At 35.7% G+C, this 22,947-nt stretch overlaps 7 protein-coding genes across 8 annotated transcripts in view; 1 reads left to right on the forward strand and 6 right to left on the reverse strand.

Annotated features, from left to right (window-relative positions):
• The window catches only part of LOC108971031, a 13,547-nt gene extending 13,272 nt beyond the window's left edge, over nt 1-275 (reverse strand). Inside the window, exon 1 of the mRNA XM_018936799.1 lies at nt 149-275. The gene's annotated coding sequence lies outside the window, so the exon portion shown is untranslated. The remainder of the gene's footprint in view (nt 1-148) is intronic.
• Nucleotides 276-3,893: 3,618 nt separating this feature from the next.
• Nucleotides 3,894-8,935, reverse strand: LOC108971062 (hsc70-interacting protein 1-like). Its single transcript, XM_018936874.1, has 3 exons — nt 8,549-8,935; nt 8,373-8,488; nt 3,894-5,442 (listed from the first exon to the last, which is right to left on the reverse strand). Exons 1-3 carry the CDS (start codon nt 8,725-8,727, stop codon nt 4,607-4,609), a joined length of 1,131 nt encoding a protein of 376 aa, XP_018792419.1. The 5' UTR covers nt 8,728-8,935; the 3' UTR covers nt 3,894-4,606.
• A 268-nt stretch (nt 8,936-9,203) lies between these two features.
• On the forward strand, nt 9,204-10,438 carry LOC108971075 (selenoprotein BthD-like). The gene is made up of 2 exons (XM_018936898.1): nt 9,204-9,335; nt 9,415-10,438. The coding sequence occupies exons 1-2, from the start codon at nt 9,294-9,296 to the stop codon at nt 9,877-9,879; spliced, it is 507 nt and encodes a 168-aa protein (XP_018792443.1). The 5' UTR covers nt 9,204-9,293; the 3' UTR covers nt 9,880-10,438.
• Nucleotides 10,341-11,953, reverse strand: LOC108971074 (probable tubulin beta chain CG32396). 2 transcript variants are annotated; one of them, XM_018936896.1, is made up of 2 exons: nt 11,811-11,953; nt 10,341-11,747 (listed from the first exon to the last, which is right to left on the reverse strand). In XM_018936896.1, the coding sequence occupies exons 1-2, from the start codon at nt 11,865-11,867 to the stop codon at nt 10,455-10,457; spliced, it is 1,350 nt and encodes a 449-aa protein (XP_018792441.1). In that variant the 5' UTR covers nt 11,868-11,953; the 3' UTR covers nt 10,341-10,454. The 2 variants fall into 2 exon arrangements, with proteins under 2 accessions (XP_018792441.1, XP_018792442.1); XM_018936897.1 differs by having other exon boundaries at nt 10,341-11,760; nt 11,811-11,899.
• A 243-nt stretch (nt 11,954-12,196) lies between these two features.
• LOC108971076 (signal peptidase complex subunit 2) lies at nt 12,197-13,341 on the reverse strand. The gene is made up of 2 exons (XM_018936899.1): nt 13,164-13,341; nt 12,197-13,004 (listed from the first exon to the last, which is right to left on the reverse strand). Exons 1-2 carry the CDS (start codon nt 13,203-13,205, stop codon nt 12,465-12,467), a joined length of 582 nt encoding a protein of 193 aa, XP_018792444.1. The 5' UTR covers nt 13,206-13,341; the 3' UTR covers nt 12,197-12,464.
• Nucleotides 13,342-13,763: 422 nt separating this feature from the next.
• LOC108971061 (ubiquitin-like modifier-activating enzyme 5) lies at nt 13,764-15,283 on the reverse strand. The gene is made up of 2 exons (XM_018936873.1): nt 14,905-15,283; nt 13,764-14,826 (listed from the first exon to the last, which is right to left on the reverse strand). Exons 1-2 carry the CDS (start codon nt 15,159-15,161, stop codon nt 13,905-13,907), a joined length of 1,179 nt encoding a protein of 392 aa, XP_018792418.1. The 5' UTR covers nt 15,162-15,283; the 3' UTR covers nt 13,764-13,904.
• A 1,058-nt stretch (nt 15,284-16,341) lies between these two features.
• LOC108971060 (synaptic vesicle glycoprotein 2B) lies at nt 16,342-19,786 on the reverse strand. The gene is made up of 11 exons (XM_018936872.1): nt 19,526-19,786; nt 19,159-19,443; nt 18,369-18,531; nt 18,122-18,300; nt 17,798-17,979; nt 17,437-17,684; nt 17,199-17,370; nt 17,021-17,132; nt 16,800-16,959; nt 16,563-16,690; nt 16,342-16,486 (listed from the first exon to the last, which is right to left on the reverse strand). The coding sequence occupies exons 1-11, from the start codon at nt 19,557-19,559 to the stop codon at nt 16,431-16,433; spliced, it is 1,719 nt and encodes a 572-aa protein (XP_018792417.1). The 5' UTR covers nt 19,560-19,786; the 3' UTR covers nt 16,342-16,430.
• Nucleotides 19,787-22,947: the final 3,161 nt, after the last annotated feature.

Raw genomic sequence — 22,947 nt, forward strand, 5'->3', positions numbered from 1 at the left:
TCTATTTTCGAATTCAAACTTTTTAAATTATTTTTTTATTTTAAATTTGTTTAAAAAGTAAACTTCCACTAAACTGCACCGTTATTTTCAACAGAAAAATGTTTTTTCTCATACAAATTTTCAAAAATAATTAACAAGTTCGGCTTACATTTTCAAAATGAGTGTTTTTCGCTTTTGCGCTTTTATTCACGAATGTCAATTCTCCGCTTATGATCGCTCGAGGAGCTTTTCTGCTTTACTACGTCTTAACGCGCGTACGCTATAGGCAAAACTGATACTGAAATTTCGCTTTCAGCGCTCGAAAGTGCGAGTGCGGTGCGTCGTCTCCCGACCAATTCATCCATTCGCTGGTTTGTTTTGCTCAAGCGGTGACGTCATAAGATTCCAACAAGTTGAAGTGATGACTAAAATGTTTCAATGCAATTAACAATACACATACATACATACAAATATACCAGGTATGTGTAGATGAGCGCTTTTTGTTGTAACAACGGAAGTAACAAAGTTTGGCGGCGACGCCGACGCGCTCCATGAACGAAAGCAGCACATATAAACGGCGCACATACCCAATTGTATCTGTATCCGTGGAGCTTATGTACACACATACGAACATATATGTATATATGTATGCAAACAAATAAACAAATTTATTGTTATTGCTTAGGTAATGCCACCGAACTTGGACATACGGTTCGTATAATTACGTGATATGATATCGACTTAGGGTGACCGACTAAAATACATTTTTTTTCGACACGATTTTTTTAAACTCGAGCTTTTAAAAAAGCACTTTCACAGGTGAAAAATTCGGCTGCAGACATTCCTACTAAACGCTGCAAATTTACCTATAAGCGCAGCAGAAATTCAGTATGTTAAGGCGCCATTAAAGTGTGCGACAACCTCAACAGCCCTAGTAAAGGTTAAGTCGTCTGAATTACCACCTTTTATCGTCTAAAAGTTTTTAGAGAGAGTAGTAGTAAGAATTCAAACGTTTCTAGGTCAACTTGAAAACGCAATCCGAAGGAAGAGGTCGATTTCAATTTCTACAGCAGTAAAAATTTACTAATACATGTATGTTTTCGGATTTTTTTATAAGGAAATGAAAAAAGACAGAGCTTTCAGATTTTGATTACATATTTAGTAAGCCTTGAGCTGTAATTTTGATTTTTTAAGTAAAAATATAGGTCAATAGTTTTTTAAAGGAAAAACAAAGATCTTCAAATTTATTGGGGACTTTTTATTATCATTCGAAAGAACATTCTTTGATTTTATTTTTTAGGATTATTTCTTTCAAGTGTTGAATGTGACTACGCCTCAGATGGTCCATCAATTGCGTCAGATTTTCGGTGATCCCGAAGCTTATAGCTTAAGCAAAACGTCCTAAGAGTAATATCAACAAAGCTTATGGCGGCCAAATTACCCCACACGTATCCAATTTCATGAGTAAGTTTTGCCTAACACTAAAGTCTTACATATCACCTAAGCCTTTGTAGGTAAAGGTGTCCATCATGAGTGAACTATAATCTTGCAACAAGAAAGAATAACGATGTAATTTTCTCTACATTGGATAGTGGAGTAAAGCGGTATGATTGGAATAAAAACTTCATAAATATTTCAGCGAGTTAATTAATGCGCAACTACCTTTGCTTGGATACGTCGTCTTCCCAGTGCTGTACATGTATGTATGTTCAATGCGGAAGTCACAATCGGTAACCCTCTTAAGGTCTGTGGCTTGTTAAGGTAGTGGCACTTCACCTTTTGTGAAGATTCTCAGTGTTTCTCTATATTTATCCGTATCTGTTCAAGTAATGTCTAGTTCAAACGTCTCCTAGGTCACAGTTAATCGAACTGCAAGTATGTCAATTGCGGAGCGTGACATCACTGTTTACAAATGTCAAGATTTTGAAGGTTCTATCCAATTATTAATAATAATACATATTTTTTATGGAATCGCATCGCATTTATCCAAATCTTATTAATAGATTTTGAATCAAGCGATTTGAGTGAGTAACTCAATCATAAATCGTAAATGAAATGAGTAAACATACACACGAATACTTATGTATGTACATATATGTACATATGTATATCGGTAAGTACACAGTACTCGTATGTGGAGGCTGAACTTTCTGAGTCATTGTTCGATTCATTTGTGTTGTATTGTCTGGAAAAGTGAAATTTGTTTCTGTTTTGGTATAAATTTTGTCTAGTTCACTTTCGTAATAAAACACCCCCAGTCGAAGGCAATGACCTTTCACTCAAAGAAAGCGAGAATTTGTTATCCTTTATAAATGGTGGACGAAGAGTTTGTTTAGCTTTGAATTGATGGAGCAGGGCATGGGCTAGCGGAGTTGAGAAATGCATTACTTGGAGAGGGACTATTGCAACGACGAAATGAAGCTCAAAGTTACATATAATTAATTGGAAAATGTATGCAAAAATTTTAAAAGGCAAGTTCAACAATGAACCAATCATAATCCGGTTTAACTAATAGAATGGGACAACGATAAGCTACAACAAGAAAGAGTTTCGACCGTAACGAGAAAACGAGCTAGAGCTCAGACGGAATAACGAAATTGAATTTTTAGAAGAATTTAAAAGAAATTTCCCCGTATTTTTACAATAAGCAGTTTTCATTTCACATCTTATTGTACAATTTCGCTGAATGGAGAACTCTCCTGACAATATATACACTGTAGGTCTCACATATTAATCGATATTTTTTTTTATAAAAGCTTTTTGAACATCTTTATGGATTCTTGATTTATTAATTCAGTCTCAATTTTTACACAACTCGCCTTGTCATCTTGATCGAAATTAGTTTTAAGTGTTACAAAGAATCGTTAAATGTATAGGTGTTGAAAGTATGCAAAGGCAAAAGAAAAGGCGGAACACATTTCCGATTTCCATTCACTCCTAATGCAACATGCAACATACTAATGTGATCAAATTGAAAGGTGAATTTCGTCCATTTAATTTCCTTCAAAGTAATCCCCTCCAGCTGCAATATACTTATGGCAACGAATTTTCCAGTCATCATTGTACTTGGAAAAACCCTCCGTCGTGATGGCTATCAGAGCCTTCTTTAATTCAGTTTTTATTTCCTCAATTGAGTCAAAACGGTGTCCTCGGAGTGGTCATGTGAATTTGCTGAATAGCCCGAAGTTACACGAAGGTAAATCAGGCGAATGCGGCGGTTTCGGCACGATATTATTAGTAAAGTAATATTTCGTCTCATTACTTAGGATGAGTTCTTTTCGACGACACTTAGATCGGATTTATTTTTTAAGCCAATTGATAATAATTTCGATTTAAGCTAATCTGGATTTAAAATTTAAAGAAATACTTTTTCGTCGAAATCCGCCATTTTGAAAAAAACGAAATTTTGACCAATCCATTGAACATCCTTTTCCAACAATTTTTTTTCTCATATAAAAAATTAAATATTTTATAAAATTGTTTTATTGTTACAAACATACCATATTAACAAAGTTCTGAAATTTTTAGAAAAAAAAAATTTACATTCGGCCATTTCAGGTGATCCCTCGGGAAAACCATCTCTAAAGTGAGAAAATACGTGTTTTAGTTAAATCCTAACTTGGAACTTGGACAAAAAATCTTCCGACATATTTTTTTTTTTGAAATGATTGTAATCAAAAAAATCATTGGTCCAAGTTTTTAAGAATTGTATTTCAAAAACCTGTGTAAAATTTCATAAAGATCGTAAGATCATAAAGTTATAAGTTATAACGATGCTAAAAATTATCGTTCGGAGTTGTATTTGCGTAAACTTATTTTAGTACGCAATCCAACAAGAAACTTTTTCAAACTAGTATAAAAAATTTGTGACATGTTGTGAGAATCCCAATTGAAGTAAGAATTTCTCTTTATAATTTGAATGCATGCTTTCCTTTATTTTTATTTCTTTATTACATATTGTTATTAATATTTGCAATACAATTCAGTATGACTTTATTGCTTGCAGTGCTTATTAGTTTTTTGTTTTTGGTTTGCCTACAAAATGAAAAATCTGTAGCTTTCGTTAGCTGCACATAAACAATAAATATGTATGAGTGTACGTATGTATGTATATAAACATGGCCACTAGTGGTTAACTTTTTCGTTGATTTTATTGTTTAAAATTATGAATTCATATTTCGCAATACGTGACATAAATTACAGTCATTTAATAAACCAGGCTGCTTATACATAGCAATTCACGGCAAATTAGTGCAAGTTWATAATTTAGAACAATTGAAATATATAAATAACTTTTGAAATGCTTTGAGTCGCAGAGACTACAAAATTACAAACTAAAAGAAATTTCAATTTTTTTTTTTTTTTTTTTTAACAATTTCGTAGTTCAACATATAATTAAAGCGACTTAAGGAATATTTTATTATTTGAATTCTTAATGTTACAAAGTGATTCTCAGAGGATAACCGCAAAACCAGACATTTTTGCTTTCACCGATTTCATTGAACCGCACACCTTTCGCCATTGAAAAAACTTTTAGTTAATATTATAACATATTGATTGATTAATAATCTAGAAGAGTGCGCGACACAGCGCTAAGCAATTAAACAGTCGAAAGACATTGTTGTTTCTAATCTAAATTATCATCGAAATCGTGTGGTTTAGGCTCGGCTTTAGGTTCGGGTTGAGAGGGTGGCGCTCGTGTTTTGTTCAAGCCCTCGAACATTTTGGCAACATTTTCTAAACCAATTTTGTTGCCGAACTCGGCGATTTTAGCGAATTTCGGATTGCTCTTGTACTTCTCAATATTTTCTGGACTCTTTGCAATGTCTATCAACATCTGCTGAAACTCCTTATCCTGAATGGCAGTCAAAAATTCTGGATCGAAGCGTATATCATTTTCTGGCTTTTGCTCTTGTGGCTGCTGTTGTTGCTGTTGCTTACGTTCTTTAGCGTGTGCTCGTGTCTTGTGCTGTGCCTTCTTGCTTTCGCGCTCGGCACGCTTTCGTTCCTGCTTAATACGGTGTTGTTCGAGTTTCTTGGCGTTGGGTGTGACTTCACGCAACCATTCGTCTGCCTCCTCATCGAAATCTAACTTGCAAGCTTGCCGTAAATCGTTAGCAGATTTCTCCCAATTACCCAACAAACGGTGAGCACGACCGCGGAACTTGTAGGCCGCCGCTGAATCACAATTCAACTCCAACGCTTTGTCACAGTCACGAATACAAGCATTGGGCTTCTTTAGTTTGAGGAATGCCTGACCGCGTTTGGCATGGAACAAAGCATTGCCGGGATTTAGCTCGATAGCTTTGGTGTATAGATCTATGGCTTCATCAAATTTCTGTTCGGAATAAGCAGCGGCGGCTTGTGAGCGCAAAGCGCTTGCCTGATCGATTTCCTCCTCTGTCGGTGTCTTATTCGTGTCACCCATCGGCTGATCGGCTTCGGTGTCGGCTTCAATAACACCTATAAATAAATAAAGGAAGGAAGCGAATACGTCAGACTACTAATAGTGGGATGGACAATACGAGAAACACACTTGGCGGGTTTGCCTTGCTAAATTCAAGCTGTTTATTTCATAATTGTAGCTAATTCTTCTTACACTTATCATTAGATATATGTACATATGTATATAGGCAAAATATACCGCATATGTAAAATAAAAATTCCCAGCTTGCTTAAAGTAAAAGTCTCTTTCGACGACTGGACTCTTAAATGTATATTAAATTACTTAATATTATACAACTTATATTCTTACTTATAGCTAAATGTGTATCATACTTTAAAGCATATGAAAATTTTGTGCACGTTCTTCGCTTTCGTAGCCGGCGTTCATGATGTGTGGCTGGTGTACATAGCCGGCGGCTTGTGGTAGCAGCTGATAGGCAGATGTAGGCATAAGTGTGGGTGGCAACTGCTGTTGCTGTGGTTGCATTTGCGTTGTTGGTGGTGGTGGTGGAGGTTGCTGTGCTGACAGTTGCTGTTGGTGATGATATATTGTGGGCACAATAACAGGCGTAGGCGCTTGTGGCGCATAGCGCTGCTGCAAGAACCGCATGGTTTCAGTTGCATTTGGCGTCAGTTGCGTCCAAAAGCCTCCCTCTTCACCCGTGAATGTGGAAATGTTCGGATTGAGTTTTTTCGTTTCAGGCGCAGCGTTTACCTTGATAAGCTTGCTGTCAACCGCCAATGTAGCATCAACATTTGCATTAGTGCTGTTCTTGGTAGTGTCAGTTTTAACTGTCTCAATGCATTTTCGCTGTGAGCTTACTTTGTGCGCATGCTTGGAAGTAGGTTGCAAAAAAGCCAACTTGAAATCCTTATGAAATACCCTACGAAAGTAGCTGGGACTGAGCGCAATTTTATTTTGGCGTTCACAATCCTCTTTATACTCGGCATACATTTTCATTATGTTCAATGAACTGTGCAGAAAGCGTGTTTTGTAGTTTTTGTGTGGCACCCATGTTGGATAGCTGTTGATATGTTCGCGCACACCGGCAATAAGTTCCTCTGGAAATTTATTCTTTTTGCCATTACGCCCCCGCCGGTCTTCGCCAGCATAGGCACCGGTTTGCTTATCGACATTCTTTTGTGCATTGGCGAGGAAGTGACTGCCAATGCAGAGCGTTGTATTGAAGAAACGTGAACACACGCGTACATTTTCACCGCGTTCGCCACGTAGAAAATACCGATTTGTGTACACACGTACACGAGTTGTCTTTCGGTGCTCTGCTGCAGTCGTGTTGGTGTTTTCATGCACTTCAACGCGTGATAGCACAAAGTCTTTACGCCTTTTATAACTCAAACGCCAAAATGCCGCACATAGTAGCGCGCGTTGCTCTTCTGTGAATTTTGTGTGACATTTAAATCGACATGATTCGGCGCAATTGACTGGTTGTGGCACACGATCTTTTTTTATAGAGATACCTTTTCTGGTGGGGCGATTACAAGAATTGGACTTAGTTTTCTGTACAGATGAGGTCACGGCTTCAGACTGTCCCGCTAACACCACCTCAGTTTCAGCGCTGTTGTTTTCCTGTGCAGATAATGAGGAAGTCTTTTCTATTTTCCTTTCATCAGTTATCTTCACTGGTACTGTTTCATTTTCTTCACTTTGTTTATTTGTTTTGAAATGTAGTAAGTCAGCATTATTCGTAACCATTTCCTTTATACCAAAATCTTCTATGTGTTCACTAGTTTCTTCAGTCACCGAATTATCTTCAGTAGAAACCGGATCCTCCACCGAATTATCACGCCTTTGTTTTGCTATTTCAGTTTTTAAACGCCGACCCTCGCCGCTGCCGCCACGCAAGTCTATACCGGTATAATGTCCTTTACCATCATTGTGCTCCAGCGCATCCTTTACCAAGTAACCACTTATGACAAGTGTTTTCAAAAAGAAACCTAAGCACACCCTTACACGTTCGCCGTCACTGGAAGGCATGAAGTAGTGATTCGTGTGCTGGCGTGCTTCTTTTACTCTCTTTATTATACGCATTTTTCCAAGCGGTTTTTTCTCTACACATGACAGTAAGTAGTTTTTTCGTTCGACGAATCCCAGTGACCAGAACTCTTTACACAATTTCATCCGCTGATCCTCATCAATTTTACTACACTGTTTTTTGCATTTCCCGTTGCAATTAACCGGTTTAGGTTTTCTAACTTTCTTCTCAGGTTTCAATTCTGTGTAAAAATGTCGGTTCTTTGTGTAACGCTTTCCTTTCTTGCTCTGTAATTTACGTCTACAACTACGTGTTTTTATTCGAGGAAGAACCATTTCGGAAGACTCATCGCTACCGCTAGCGTCTTCACCTTTATAGTTTTCATCCTGTAAATCTTCATTTTCGCAATCACTATCTATCTCGAATTTCATCGCAATTGGCGTAGCATTAGTTTTGATAGGATCCTCCTCCCCAATATTATTCCTTTCATCAGTGTCATAAATAGCTTCAACCTGACACTCATACTCCTCGATATTGTTTTCTTCACAATCCGAGTTTTCTCGTTCAGTTTTTATGGGCTGTTTTCTAATTACTTTAGTTTCCTCGAGATAAACTGTACTTGTATTGATGAAATTATCGACAATAACAGATCTATCCGCCAAATCCGGTCCGCTCTTCGGCTTTTTCCGCTTATGTTTTGTTCTGGCTGAAAGCAAAAGTGCGTATACAAGAGCCGTGTCAGGCATAACTCGATAAGTAATATTATAATTAAAAAGTTTTCTACCTACAAGAAATTAATATAGTATTAACCCTATAATTTTCCTGACACGCCTCTGACCAGAAATTCGCAAAGCTACCTTAATCAAAATAAATTCTTTTGGCAAAGTAATCAACTACTACATGTAACATAACCTTGTATAATGTAATTACCAACCCATAATTCTAAAAACTTACCTTCCATGTCCAATTCCACCTCTGACTCAGGTTCCGATTCTTCCAGTTCGGATTCCTCTGATTCATCAACATTCATGCCACTACAACTGGCTGCGTCCGCACCAAATGGGCATTTTCTATAAATTCTTACCAAATTTTTTATTTGTTCAAATAGAGGTTATTCTAATAGAGCTTACCCTCTAGCAGAAGTGGGCATCTTAAATTCTCCAGTCGGTACTTTACCACCAAATTTTTCCAAAAATTCTTTTACAAACTCTAGTTGCGGCAAATTAAGAGCAGTTGGATATTCAGACACGAAATTTATGAAAAACTTCAACTTTTCCAAGTCGGCATGGGAAAAATTGGGCATAGCCATTTCTGCGTATTTTTGTCTAATAAGATTGCCAAAGTGTTTCTAAACAATTATGATTATTTCGTTTTGTGTTAAGAACAATAATACCGCGTTTATTTTCTGTATTTTTTATAATTGGAAAATTTCTTTACTTTAATTAGTCGGTAAAATATTATCGCGAAACTTCTTTTTTGATTAACGGCACAGAGTTGATATTCAATTACAAGCGAAAAATAACCAATACTGCCAGGTTCAGCTTGGCGTACCGTTCATCAAAGTTCACACGTACCAAACTTTTCATATTGTTTTCAAACTTTTGAAACCATAACACAATCTTGAATATGAATTCTGTCCCTTTTAATTATTCATAACTGTTATTATTAATTTTCTTAACAATTTATGATTTAATATAATATTTATGCACATGTACAAAAAAGAAAGTCTACAATTTAGTATCGATAATTTTACCGTCGATAATCATTACATATGTATCTGCAAATTGGAGACAATCCACTTTGAATCAAAACTACCGCGCAAAACAATAAAGATTAGAGAAATCAATTACATGTTTTTGAAACAAACGCTATTAAATGGCTCCGAAACGTAAACGCAAAGCCCAAAATCAGCCTGGTGTACGTATTGTTTTTATATAGACGTGAATTCATTATGTTGGATTGTTGATTGATTTATTCTATAACACTTTAATTGCAGTTAACCGCAGGCAGTGCAGTAACAAAATGCAAAGTATTAAAAACTGAAGATGCAGTATTAGATGCTAATCTTCCTGTTTTGTATATAGAACATTGCCGATCATGAAACGTATTTCGCCGCCGGGCTCTTCAAGTTCATGCTGATCTGCTTGAACAACTGCGTGCATTAAAGCCAGATGTAGAACTTCAATTGCTTATGAATGTCGAACGTCCACCACGGCGTGGTTCATTTGAGGTATCTATTGCCACAAGTCCTACCGAAGAGCGACAAGAAATATGGTCAGGCTTAAATAGAAAACCGCGAGCACAAAAATTTCCACCTATTAATGAGTTAACTGATGCGGCTAGTCGAGTTTTAGGCTTAAATGCGGTTAAGAACAAGGAAGGTAAGAATGAAGCTATTAAAGATCAGACTGAGCAAAAAGAAGTTACTAAATCTGGCAATAAGCGAAAACGTTCAATATAAAAAATGTTTTAATTTTTGAAAACTGGGTAGCATTTATGACTATCGTTTGGTAAAATCTCTAATAGAGAAGCTAAACGGTATGATTTTTTTTTTGCTCAAACGTGTGATGAAATTAAAATATTAAAAATCTATAATTTAAATGTTATTACTGTAAGTTGGGATACGTTTCATTTCGTGCAAATACCTCAAATGTACGCATATAATTTTGTTAAACTAAGTTATTTGTTGCTGACTTTCATTATTACTCAAACGCAGTACTATAAGTTAAGTTGACTACATCCTAATCCACGGTTACAATGATGGCCGTAGAGAGAAACTGCCCACTGGAAGATTTAATATAATCCATTAATTGCTGAAAAAAATTGTTGCAGACAACCGGACAGCAGTGAGAAATTGTCCCCGATCTCCGCCCCTCGGTCACTGATTGTTATTCGCTTTAATAAGCAGTAATTAAACAACTATTAAAACAAATGAAATAAATCACATTTTTATTATTGTAAAAAACGTATGAATTTTTGAAAATAAAATATCTTTGTTCAAAAAGATTGGTATCCACTTAGCTTCTTATTTGTTTCTCACTTTAGATCGTTAGTGTCATTGCATTGTGCACAAGAATTTGCCTCCACAGTTTCACCTTCCGGAATGTCTTCGCCGCTCTGTTTATATAAATCTAGTGTATCTTGCAGATCATGTTGCGCATCTATGAATTCTTGCTCTTCCATACCCTCCCCCGTATACCAATGTAAATGGGCTTTGCGCCTCAGCATTATACCGCTACCATCCAAAATACGTTGCAAGAGCTTATGTATTGCTGAAGTGTTGCCAATGAAAGTTGCTGACATCTTAAGTCCTCTTGGTGGTATATCACATATAGCGGTCTTTATGTTATTGGGTATCCATTCTACGAAACTACTTAAATTTTTGTTACGTACATTTGTCATTAACTGATCCACCTCGCGTGGAGACATGCGACCACGGAAAATACCAGCTGCAGTTAAAAGCTTTCCATGCCGCAAATCAACAGCACATAATAAGTTGTTGGATGAGAAGATTTGTTGTACCAACTCGGCGACAGTACCCTGGGAAAACTCTTTTTGCTTACAACTAACAAGTGGTGCAAAACCAGGTATGAGGAAATGTAATTGTGGAAATGGTACCATGTTGACGTAGAGCTTACGAAGTCCAGCGTTAAGTTGACCTGGAAAGCGCAAGCAAGTGGTTATGCCTGACATGGTAAGTGCGACTATATGATTGATGTGTTCATAACCGCTGACAGCCATTTTCAAATTGCGTGAAACTATTTGAAAAAGCGCCTCATTGTCGAGGCAGAATGTTAAATGGGAATTATGTATTAGCGACGGCATACTCAAAAGGGCATTATAAGGTTCAACCACTACTTGTGACATTTGAGGTGAAGGTATCGAGACATAATTCGAGATAAGATTATCGGGATATTCATCCACAAGTGCATTCATGACTAGAGCTGTTAAACCGGAACCCGTACCACCCCCTATCGAGTGTAGGATTTGGAATCCTTGCAATGAGTCCACAGATTCTGCTTCACGCCGTATTGAGTTTAATACGGCGTCCAGAATTTCGGCACCGTCCGTGTGATAACCTCGAGCAAAGTTGTTTCCTGCGCTGTCAGTGCCAGCTACGAAATTTTCGGGTCTGTACAATGAGGAGCGTTTGTGTAGGTTTTCAATAGTAGTCGCCTCAGTATCCACACAAATAGCGCGTGCATAGAATCGTTTACTCGCGGTGGCATTAAAAAAGACATTGATTCGTTCCAATTGTAAAGCGCTGGTGCCCTGAAAGCGTCCAGACGCATAGTCTACTCCATGCTCGTGAGAGATTACATGCCAAAACTGGTGATAAAGACTAATTTAATTTATAACGCCTGTGTAAAGTACGGAAATTCTTTAGCTTACAGCATCCCCTATAGAGTTTCCGCTGGCTCCTATTTGGATAGTTATAATTTCGCGCATTTTCAAACCCTTTATGGAACTTCAAATTTATTTACAGGCAATTTTGTGAATATGTATGTTTTTTGCGATTATTTGCTATAAAATTATTTTTCGTACATTTTATAATTTACCAAAATTATTTTACGAATTTATATTTCTGACATTTTCAATGTATTGAAAGAGAAGTATAAATATTATACGTTCTCTGCTGGAAGGTCTAAAATGTTCAAAGTTAGCGAGTATATTTTCGATACTTTTATTACGCTTCACGTTAATTAAGTTTTGTCAATCTCCGAATACTTACATAAAATTCATGAATTTCTCAAATATAAAAATTGAAAACAGTTACCTCTCTTTTGGACAAAATGATTATTGGCGAAATGCATTCAAAGGCTTACAAATTATATGGAAATATTCAATTGCCAATGTAAAAGGATATACATTTATAATGTTATTATACACACAATGGCTGCAAATCTAAATCAGCTACATCCATAGCGCCTTCACGAATTCGTTCCACTTTTTCATCGTCATCATCATCGACCTTATTGCTTTTTTCATTGTGTGTACTATAATTTAAATATGTTATTATACTCGTACTTCATCCGACAGAGCTAGCTACTCATCCTTTTTTCCCGCTGACAAGGAGTTAAACAATCGATTAACTTCATTTGCAACCAAGTTATCCAACACAACACCGTTGGCGTCAATAAAATTGGCACATGATTTAGTGCTGCTTACTTCACGCACACCTTTGGTATCTGTTACAGTAAAAGTGAGTATGTATTTGTCATCGTATTTCTTCATATCGGAGCTAGCTTCCCAGGTTCGTGGTCCATTGTTACCATTCTTTTGGACTGCAACAGCAAAAGTACCTTTTTCGCGGAAAGTTGTATGAAGTGTGAGAATTCCCATTAGCGCGAAATAGGCAATTACGCTAAAAAGCAAGACTGGGCGAGATTCTGGGAAAGGATGTGTGTAATCCCAACCATGCGCTAGCACTGCCACACCTACGGCCAGTGCACACAACACTAGCCGGGTGTTGATCAAACCGAATTGTTCCTTTAATTGTGGACGATCGCATAATAGACAATTCTTCACTGCATCATCTAGTGCATGTTTCACGGCAGACCCATCCCATTTGTTTATTTTTACAACCTGTGATGAAAATCGAAAATATAATTATGATTGATTTGTGCCGTTGTATGTCGCTTGTCTGGGAGTTGACGTGTACAAAAAATAAAACCTAGCGGCTTTCGAGTTACAATCGCCACCGACACGAGAAATCATTTTCCTCGGTAGAAACTTTACACTCACCTCAATTTCGAGTTGTGGCTTTTCTTCTTTTTTATTAGTCATTACAAAAGCAGTACTTGGTTAAAACAGTGAAGTACAAATGTGAAAAAATATTTAACAACGCGATCTAAAATTACTTTCGGTACACGACAACAAATAATTTGCCGCTTGACAGATTCCGTACGAGGTGTTCAGTGAATAAGTTGTGGCTGTGTTCCTTACGAGAAATCATGAAATTATATATAGGGTTGCATTCCCTTGGAACTAAATTCAAAAAAATCGTGAAAACTACAATAAATAAATTAAATGTTATATATTAAATATTATTAATTTTAGATTCTATATGCCACATGGTTTGACCATCGATCTGTCTCTTATACACATCTAGAAAAATCACAAATTTCCACTTACACTGCAGACCCAGCAGTTCAAAGTCCCAATTGTTGGGTATCACCGTTAAAGCAATTATTGGCAATAATATGTTGCCCACCGAAAACATTAGACCCATAAGCATAACTATGCGCGAACGAAATTTCTTGCCATGCAATTCAGTCAANTAAAAAAAACACGCATTTTATAAAAAAAATTATAAAACACAACATTTGAAAAGTAGATTTTATGTTTTCCGATATAAAGATTTTAGCTTTTTTAATTTTATTTATCGCTTAGAGCACTATCATTACCAAAGCAGTAACTATAAAAAAATAATACATTATGATTAAACCTTAATTATTGGAATAAATAGCAGATGTATCACTTTTCTTATAATGCCTTCATTTGAGCAAATAAATCATCTAAATCCACATTAGCAGCAGCGGCAACAGTAGGCGCGTTCTCCGCGGTAGTTTCTGGTGCCTCATATGCTAAACGTAGACCCGTTGCTACTTCTTTGCATGCTTCAGTTGCTTCGGCTACGGGTGGAGAATGATTGACTAGTTCAATGCCCCATTCATTTGTTTCGTGCAATGGCGTATCATCCTCGAAAGCAATCTCTTCCGCTACCACTTTTGGACGTACTTGGTATTCTTTTTGACGTTCTTGACAGTGACGGTCATCACATTGAGTATTCGGTTTCAGACTCATACGTGGAAAGAAATCGTTCATTGCATTATAACCCAAGTAATCAGACACTTCCCCGAAATTGAGCAAATATTTGAGTGCATTCTGCACCAACATACCGGCGGTTATACCCATAGTAGTAGGCAGGGAAGCAGCACACACTCCTTCACGTTTCAACGTTTTTTCATCAATATTTTCTGCTACAACTAGTGGTGGGGCACAACCAAAACATGCCGTTTCTCCGGGACGTATAAATTGTATATGTCCGGAAACAGCATTCTCAGAAACACCTGATTCGAACCAATTTAAACCTAGTTCATTACAAGCAGTATTGATAGCCATGCGAGCCTCAAAATTATCAACACAACTTAACACTAAATCAACTGGTGTATCGGGTTGTATACCACCGTGAGATATAGTATTCAAGAACTTATCGAATGATTCCACAGTAGTTATGTTATAGTTGTGAGTTTCGATCCGCACATCAGGATTAATAAAGCTTAAGGTGCGTGCAGCTGCTTCCACTTTGGACAAACCGGCCTGGTCAGGTGTGAAAAATAGTCGATTCATATTTGCCAGTTCCACTTTGTCATAGTCAAAAAGTATTAATTTACCGATGCCACACCTAGTATATTTTTAAAATACAGTAATTATTTTGTTTATAATGTTAACAGTTTGAGCTCTACGTATAGTTATCGCTAACCTTGTTAACATATCAGCTGTTACGCTCCCAACACCACCAATCCCGACCACAGCTACTGTTTTTTCACGTATGCGCTCGTACTCCTTAACAATTCCCATACGTTGTAGCGCCATAAGACGACTATAAGGATTGGAGTCCACTACTTCTGCAGACATTTTATCAATTCTTTCTCGTGCAGCGCGTGTCGCGTTTTTCTGCTGCTCCAATGCATTTTTCAGTTCGGCGATTTTCGCCTGTAATTCGTCGAGGGCCGACATTAGAACTTACTATTGAACTTAACTTTATTTTTGTGGTATTTTAATGGTAGAGCTGTATGATAAGAATTTGTTTGCGTGTCACTTTCACTATTGAGAGGACTTTAACAAACTTGACAAACTGCATTTACTACTGTCAAATGGAGCAGCTGTTGTTTTTTGTTGTTAAAAAAGAGCTGCCAATTTCTAATAATAATTGTAAACAAAGCATGTATGAACGCAATAAGAAAATTACGGAAACGGAAATGTAGTTCAGTTTCAGAAGAAATGTCATATAAGATTTCAAAAGTTTTGTGTTTGGTTTTTTTTTTTTTTTGTTTGAACAAATAAATAAATATAATTTTAAATAAAATACCGAGATTTTTCATTTTAATTTCACTCATAAGTCATTAAATAAGTATACTTCATATTTAAACTTCAAACTTATACTGCTAGGCGTTACACAATGTGTATGTAAGAATGAAAAGGAGAAAGTAAAATGTTAACATGTGTGTGTGAAAAGTACACGGAAAAGGAAACGTCAAATAGAAATGACAGCAAAGTTGGTTGAATTTTATTAAGCGAACTTTTAAACAAATGTCGCCAAAATTTTACTACAAACAAAAATTCAAAGTAAAAAGTTTAAATTTATTTGTGTGTATATATGTATTTCGCTTTCTATGAAGATGTATGAAAATGTGAGGTCAGTATAAACTTTATTCCTATAGATTTCGGATTTGTATAGTAGCGAGGTAGATAAGAATTTCCTACATTTAGATTGTGCTTTAGATGCATGCATTTCCACAACCTAATCTGACACATAAATAGAAATGTGTATCTTCTCTGGATTTACAGTCTGCAGTTATTTGATTACATATCCACACATGTTTACATATTAATATACATATTAATATGCTGCAGTTTAGCACGTATGTATTTGTTCTCTCCTACTTGTAATGATTCTAAATATCTGTTGATTTTTTAATATAAAATATACAAATCTCGGACGGTACAAACAAAAGCTGTTTTGTCACAACGAGCTATATTTGTGGCAATAAGCTACCACTTGTATACAAATATTATGTAAAAGTTAATTATGTTGTTACAATTTAAAGACAAAAATTCAAATATTGTCTAGTTTATTATTTATTTATAAATAACAATGCATTTTTTACACTTAAATATTTAATAGTCTTAATAATAGAATAAATAATCCCACATAATCTAATAATATGGTAGTTACATATTTGAACATATAAAAATTTCTACATATGTGAACAAGAAAAAAAATTCCTATTTCATAACCATCTTCCTGGTATTTGGTAAAAATGCTGACATAATTGCGGCCGCTAAAATTAAAAAAAAAAGTTTTAGTTTTGTCATCAAGATGTGAGTAATATTTCCGAAAATTTCATTGCCACTTACACCACATCACGAACGTGAGCATAATGAATGGTGGCACACAGCCAAGTGACATGAAAATGGGAAACAATATATTGCCCATTATAGAACCCACACGTCCAATCATCATAGTCAAAGAAACGACCATTGTTCTATAAAAGAAAATTAACGTGGATTTATTGTTATATATGTAGGTATAGGAAATAATATGTTTTTGAGAAAATAATAAGTGCAAATAAATAAATTTGTTATAACATTTACCTCAACGATGTCGGAAATAGATCGACCGATGAGCTAAGAATGGACATGGCTGAAATACTGCCCATTGTCACCGATATTGCAGCAACAATTGATGTACTCAAAGAGGATACTGAGAAATAAAGACCAACACCACAAAGACCTGCTGTCGTGGCACCAATTGCTATTGAAAAAAACGATATAAATATCTGTTCACTTTTTGTTGTTGTGATTTTGGCACTTACTAAGCATTATTCTACTGCCAATTCGATTAACAATGAAACCAGCTAAAAAGTAACCTACGAAACCGGCTACTGCTACCGTTATATTATTGGTAAAGGATGCGGCTGTAATAACCTATAAAATAATTGGAATTTAATTTTATATAAATATATTAACAATAAATTTTTTTCTTTAACTCACAACTTCACATTTTGCCGTTTCTAAATCTGCAAAATCACTTTTCAACAATTGCGTCTTGTTAACACTGTACTCCAAAATGGTACACATGCTAGAACCAGTGCTGCCATGCATCTGCTCATATTCCTCAATAGAAGCAAACATTTGTGGAATCCACAAACGCAAAGTATTTTGGCTAAATGATAAATAAATTATAATAGTTAATATAAGCCATTAATAATTTTGTAAAAGCTATGCCTACCCAAACAAAATAGCGAAATTCATGAGATAAACACGAGCAGACAGGCCAAGATAAGGTTTGGAAAGTAGCGGACGTAACTGTTCCCAACCTTGACGAAAGTTGATTTTCGGCTTTTTTTCTTTTACGTGCTCGTTAGAGGACATGGCCTCCTTCTCCTTTGGAATCGAACTTTCAATCGTAGCTATGCTCACAGTCGAAGCATCGCTCTCCTTTTCTGCACTAGGCAACTCATTAATGAGTTCTTTGATCTATTTAATAAAATGGACTTTAATTAAACATTTCATAACAATTAACTGCATTTTTGTTATAAAAACAATAATAAAGTAATATGAGTACTCATTGATGGTTGTTGTTGCCTTACCGGAAAATCTTCACGCGGCTTCGAATGATTGAGCGCGTAGATTCGCTGAAAAGCACGCATAGCTTCCGCATTGCGACCTTGTGACATTAAAAACTTCGGACTTTCGGGGAAGAAATTGAGCAAAATACCGCCAAGTAGATTAGGTATCATGGTGATCGCCAAAAACACTTGCCAGGAATGAACTGCGAAGAATAATGAAATAATTACGTAAATGCAGTAAAATATATTATGTAAAACTGGAAAATATTTTTCTTTTTCAAACTGAATCAAATTCACAAAATTTATGGTAAGACAAAAAAAAAAAAATCACAAATTTCCACTTACACTGCAGACCCAGCAGTTCAAAGTCCCAATTGTTGGGTATCACCGTTAAAGCAATTATTGGCAATAATATGTTGCCCACCGAAAACATTAGACCCATAAGCATAACTATGCGCGAACGAAATTTCTTGCCATGCAATTCAGTCAAGTAACTCATAAGTATGGCGAATGGACCACACATGCTGCGGAAGAAGGAAAAAATATTTAAAGAACATACAAAAAAAAAAAAAAAATTGTACAATGTAATTACATAAAACCGGTTATGTATTTGAAGATCATCAGTTGAATGACATTTTGACTGCTAACCGCACCTAATCCAGGTATAAGACTACTTAGATAACCGAGTATGAGTAGTTTTTTGCGGCCCTTGGTGTCGGCCAAATAACCCCACATCACCGCCGAACTGATCATGCCTGTTGGATATTTGAATTAATTATGCTATTGTTAGATCATAAATAATAATGGTTGTAAATTTTGAAAAATTAACTATTTATGAGTAAATTGTTATAAAAATTCTTTTTTAAGGTATTCCTATATTTGCTTTGGTTTTATGGAATTAATGTCAAAAATATTTTCAACCTTTCAGCTAATGTAACAGTTTTCCATATTTAAACCTAGTGTTGGTTGTGAAAATAAAATTCCGAGCAATCTAAACTAATTAGTCGCAATGTAAATAAGTATATAGTATGTTGCTTAAAAAAATGGTTAATTCAATTTTCACCAGTGAAAATAGTTGTTTGTTTATATTATAAATTTGACACCTTACGAAATAAAGTGGCCAGATGATTCCCTCGCAAATATTTTTATTGAATAAGTAAACAAAAAATATTATTTCAAAAACAGCTGTTCTATTTAAACGCAACTAAAGAAGTAAGAAAAAATACAATTAAAAAAAAAAACAAAAAAAGTTAACTTCGGCTGCACGAAGACGAATCTGAGGTAGTTGCATTATATACATACATACATATATAAAAAATGAAGACTAACTAATTGAGCTCTAATATTTCAGACCGCTTAAAACTACGAGCATTTATTCTTACCTGCGTAGGTGATGGCATTAAGCAATCCCTTATGGAGCAGCGTTAGCTTGAGATCACATTCAGCACTCGGCAGTATGAAGGACATAGTCGACGTTTCGGACACCGTGGCTATAGCAGCGGGACACGCGCAGATCAGTAGCAAAATATTGAATGTACCAAATCCCGCTACTTCCATAGCTGTCTCGAAATCCGCTGGAGTATCCTTTTTTTGCTCTGGCTCTGCTTGCTTTTCAGAGCTTTGCAATACGCTTGGGAGCGTTCGATTTGGCAGTGTGTCATTGTCGGCTGTAGAAAAATTTCCATTACGAAATCAAATTTAACAAGTGCGCACTAAGAGGGGCAGGCGCTATCATTGCATATTATTTACCAGGCGCTTTGTCTGTTGTCATTTCTGCGGCCATTTCTTTTAATATCTTTCGTTTCTTATTCACACGCGTATTAAAATATTTTTGATAACATTAATATTTTCTTTACTCTTAATAAACACGATCTGGATATTTTCCCAATTGTTCACTTTTGTTTAGCCACGCTTCGAAATGCCGCGTTTGTCATTTGCCAAGGGAATTGGCTTGTCTGAGGTTATCTTACACCCAGTAGCATCTTTTGTACTCCTTACAATTCCGTTGTTGTTGTTATTTTTTTCTACTTAATTAGTTAAATTATATTTGTTTTGTAGAGTAATATTATCAAGATTAGCAACGGCGTTTATCTGAGTGACAGTTGTCTGTATGTATGTATGTTGGCATGTAAATATGTAGTTGAAGTGATGTGGAAAAGTCAAGAACAATAGTCATGTTATAAGCTCAATGTAATTCTACTATTCTCAATTGTAGATTTAAACCTTACCGCTGGTGGGGGAAAATGAAAATCTTTCACTGATCTGAGGATTATTCATTCTAATTTTTATTTTGTATTTATTTTGTATTTTTAAGCCTTGTATACTATGTATGTGCGCACTGTATAAATTATTAGAATTATATAGTTGTAAAATATGTATATAAAAGTGCATAAATATATTGCTGCATTTCGTTCCTTTGTAGCAATGAACATGTTCAATTTTGAACAAGTCGTGATAAGTTTTCTGCCACGAATTTAACAGGTGTTTTCAAGAGAAACAGTAGTGCTGTCAATATTTACAGAAGATTAAAAAAGAAATGACGGAAAGTAAATAAACGAAAGGCTTAAAACATTCGCTAACACAGAAAACTTTCAAATGACCTTTAACCCACGAGTGTGAACTACAACACCTAAATTTTTAACACCTAAAGTTTTACCAATAAAAATCGCGTCTTTATTGAGTAGTAGCATCGACAGTATATTCAACAATTTTACCACCTAAAAAGTTTGACCCGGACTAACAGAAAGATACTTTAATACCTTCACACATTTAATAAAAAATTGTATTATTACCTTCAAAATAGGTTTATAAGCTAATGCAAGCTATGCTTTGTGTCGCTCAATGAATGTTTGGGCCATTCAAATACTTGTGTTCGTGATAAATTAGACTTTCCAAAACATTTCTGAACATTTTCAACGATTTAAAAGTTTTCTGCTCGCCATTCACTTGTGAGTGGCAAGAAATAATTCTATTACATATGGTTCAAGGAACTCACGACTTCCGGTCTTTGACCAAGTATCATCTGGGTAGCCAAAGAACATCCGTTTGAAGGCGAGCTACAGTGAGAAGGCGAACCATCGCTCCTAAGGGTTGTGCGCTGGATTTGGAACCCGCCACGTAAAAAATTCATTGGGGAAAAATTACCAACAGCTATGAAGAGAAACTCACCGGGAGAAGCAGAGAAAGAGGAAGACCTCCACTACATTGGAAAAACCCAGGTGGAGAAGAAGACTTCGCTTGGAATCTCCAATTGGCGCCAGATTGCAAAAAAAGAAACGATTGGCACGCTGTTGTTAATTCGGTTATATCTGCGTAGCGTACGACAATAAAGAAGAAGGTGACAAATATGGCAATTAGACAATGAGAAAAGAGTTATAAATATAAGAAATTTGTCATCAGCTTTTTAGCCATATTCATTTCATCAGATTAATATTCATTTCTAATGCAAATATAATGAAAGCATCTTCGTAATCTAACTTCAACACAAATACAGTTATGGTAAATACGTAGTTTGACGTAAAAAATTCTACACCGTTTGCATTATCAAATAAATATGAATTTGCAACCTTTTGTCCAAGATGTCCGCAGTCGTATGTACATGAGTGCGTTCGCATACGAACTGGGTGACCTAATTGGAATACTTAAAATTTATTTTTAGTTTCTTGGTACTTGCAAAACATTTGAATGATTTCAGCAAAAGTTTCCTGCTCAAAGCGCGGTAGTGTCGAAGCGTTCTGGCTCTCGTTTTCATTATATCGTGAACAGAGTAATTTCAAGAAAAAGATGGATATTTTCTTCGTTACTCCCAGAATGCATTTTCGAAGTAAGGCCGTTTTTAGTGCTTCAAACGGGTCTAACACCTTAATTATTACAAGAAAATAATAAGTATTGAATCTAAATTGAACGATAATATAACCTTGGACTTTGTAATTGAGGAACCCTTTATAGAAAAACTTTAACATTTCATCGGTAGCTATCTTAATCCAGTTTATCTTTGCGCAGCTGTTACGTTTTTTCACGTCAGTGCCGCGGATTAGTATCATAAATAAATACAGCGTTGAATGTTTATAAACTTTTCCATAGCAGCCGCCTGCATATACATACATATATGATAATTAAAATTATTTTTGTACATTTATTTGACAAATCTTTGTTTTAAGTCAATATTGAATGGTTACTAGGCAGACACGCGTACGTTATAATCGCTTTTAACTCGTCTCGAAGGTAGTGAGGTTTCATATACCCTGAACATGGTATACATGTGATTTGTAACACCCAAAAGGAAACTTTACAGACTTTATAAAATGTATATATAAATGATCAGTATGACGAGCTGAGTCGACTTAGCTGTATCCGTCTGTATATACACGTACTAGTGCTTCAGTTTCTGAAATATCGGACTGAAATTATGAACATGTCCTTTTCTCCCCAAGACCCTGTCCATTTATCAGAACCTGTATCGGATCACTATCGCATATAGCTGCCATACGAACTGAACGATCGGAATGAAGTTCTATCGAAAGGCTTATGATTTAAAGAGATAGCTTCCGGTAATGTGACATAAGTTATTGTCTAAGGTAAAGGTGCGATTTCCGAAAAAATTGTTCTGATCGAGTTGTCTGGCATATAGCTACCATACATAGGAGTCTTGTGTATTTGCAATGGTATTATAACTTCGTTGCAATGGAAATTAACGTTTTTTCTTGCTTTTATTTTTAATTCAAAATTAGTCAAATGCAAAAGTTTTTATTCTGGCACTTTCCTTATAAGAGGTCACGACATCATTCTGAACATTGCCTTTAAATATAATTCACGGCAATGCGCAAGTTAATTATAAATTATCGCTTCAAAGATGGATGAGAGTTTTTGCAGCTATTAAAGTTAGCTGGCAAAATATAGCGATTCTGTATCGCTAACTGAAATGATCAGAATGACTTTATGTTTAGTTGTGAAATGTTAAAGAAATCTACCATATGATCAAATATGACTCGGATTAAAAAAAAAAACACTCAAGTATTTTAATAAAAATCTTTAGCATCGCCTTCAGAGGCTTGTGCTTGTGAGTCAATACAAGCAAGCCAACGCATAATCCAATCTTCTATACACTTGTTACTAGTTTTGGCTAAGACGGCCTTCAGTGTCTCCTGTACGTAAGGGTTTATCCGGAAAGT

Source organism: Bactrocera latifrons, unplaced genomic scaffold (assembly GCF_001853355.1).
Source record: "Bactrocera latifrons isolate USDA-ARS-PBARC rearing strain unplaced genomic scaffold, ASM185335v1 scaffold_32, whole genome shotgun sequence".
In the NCBI taxonomy this organism is placed as follows: Eukaryota; Metazoa; Arthropoda; class Insecta; order Diptera; family Tephritidae; genus Bactrocera; species Bactrocera latifrons.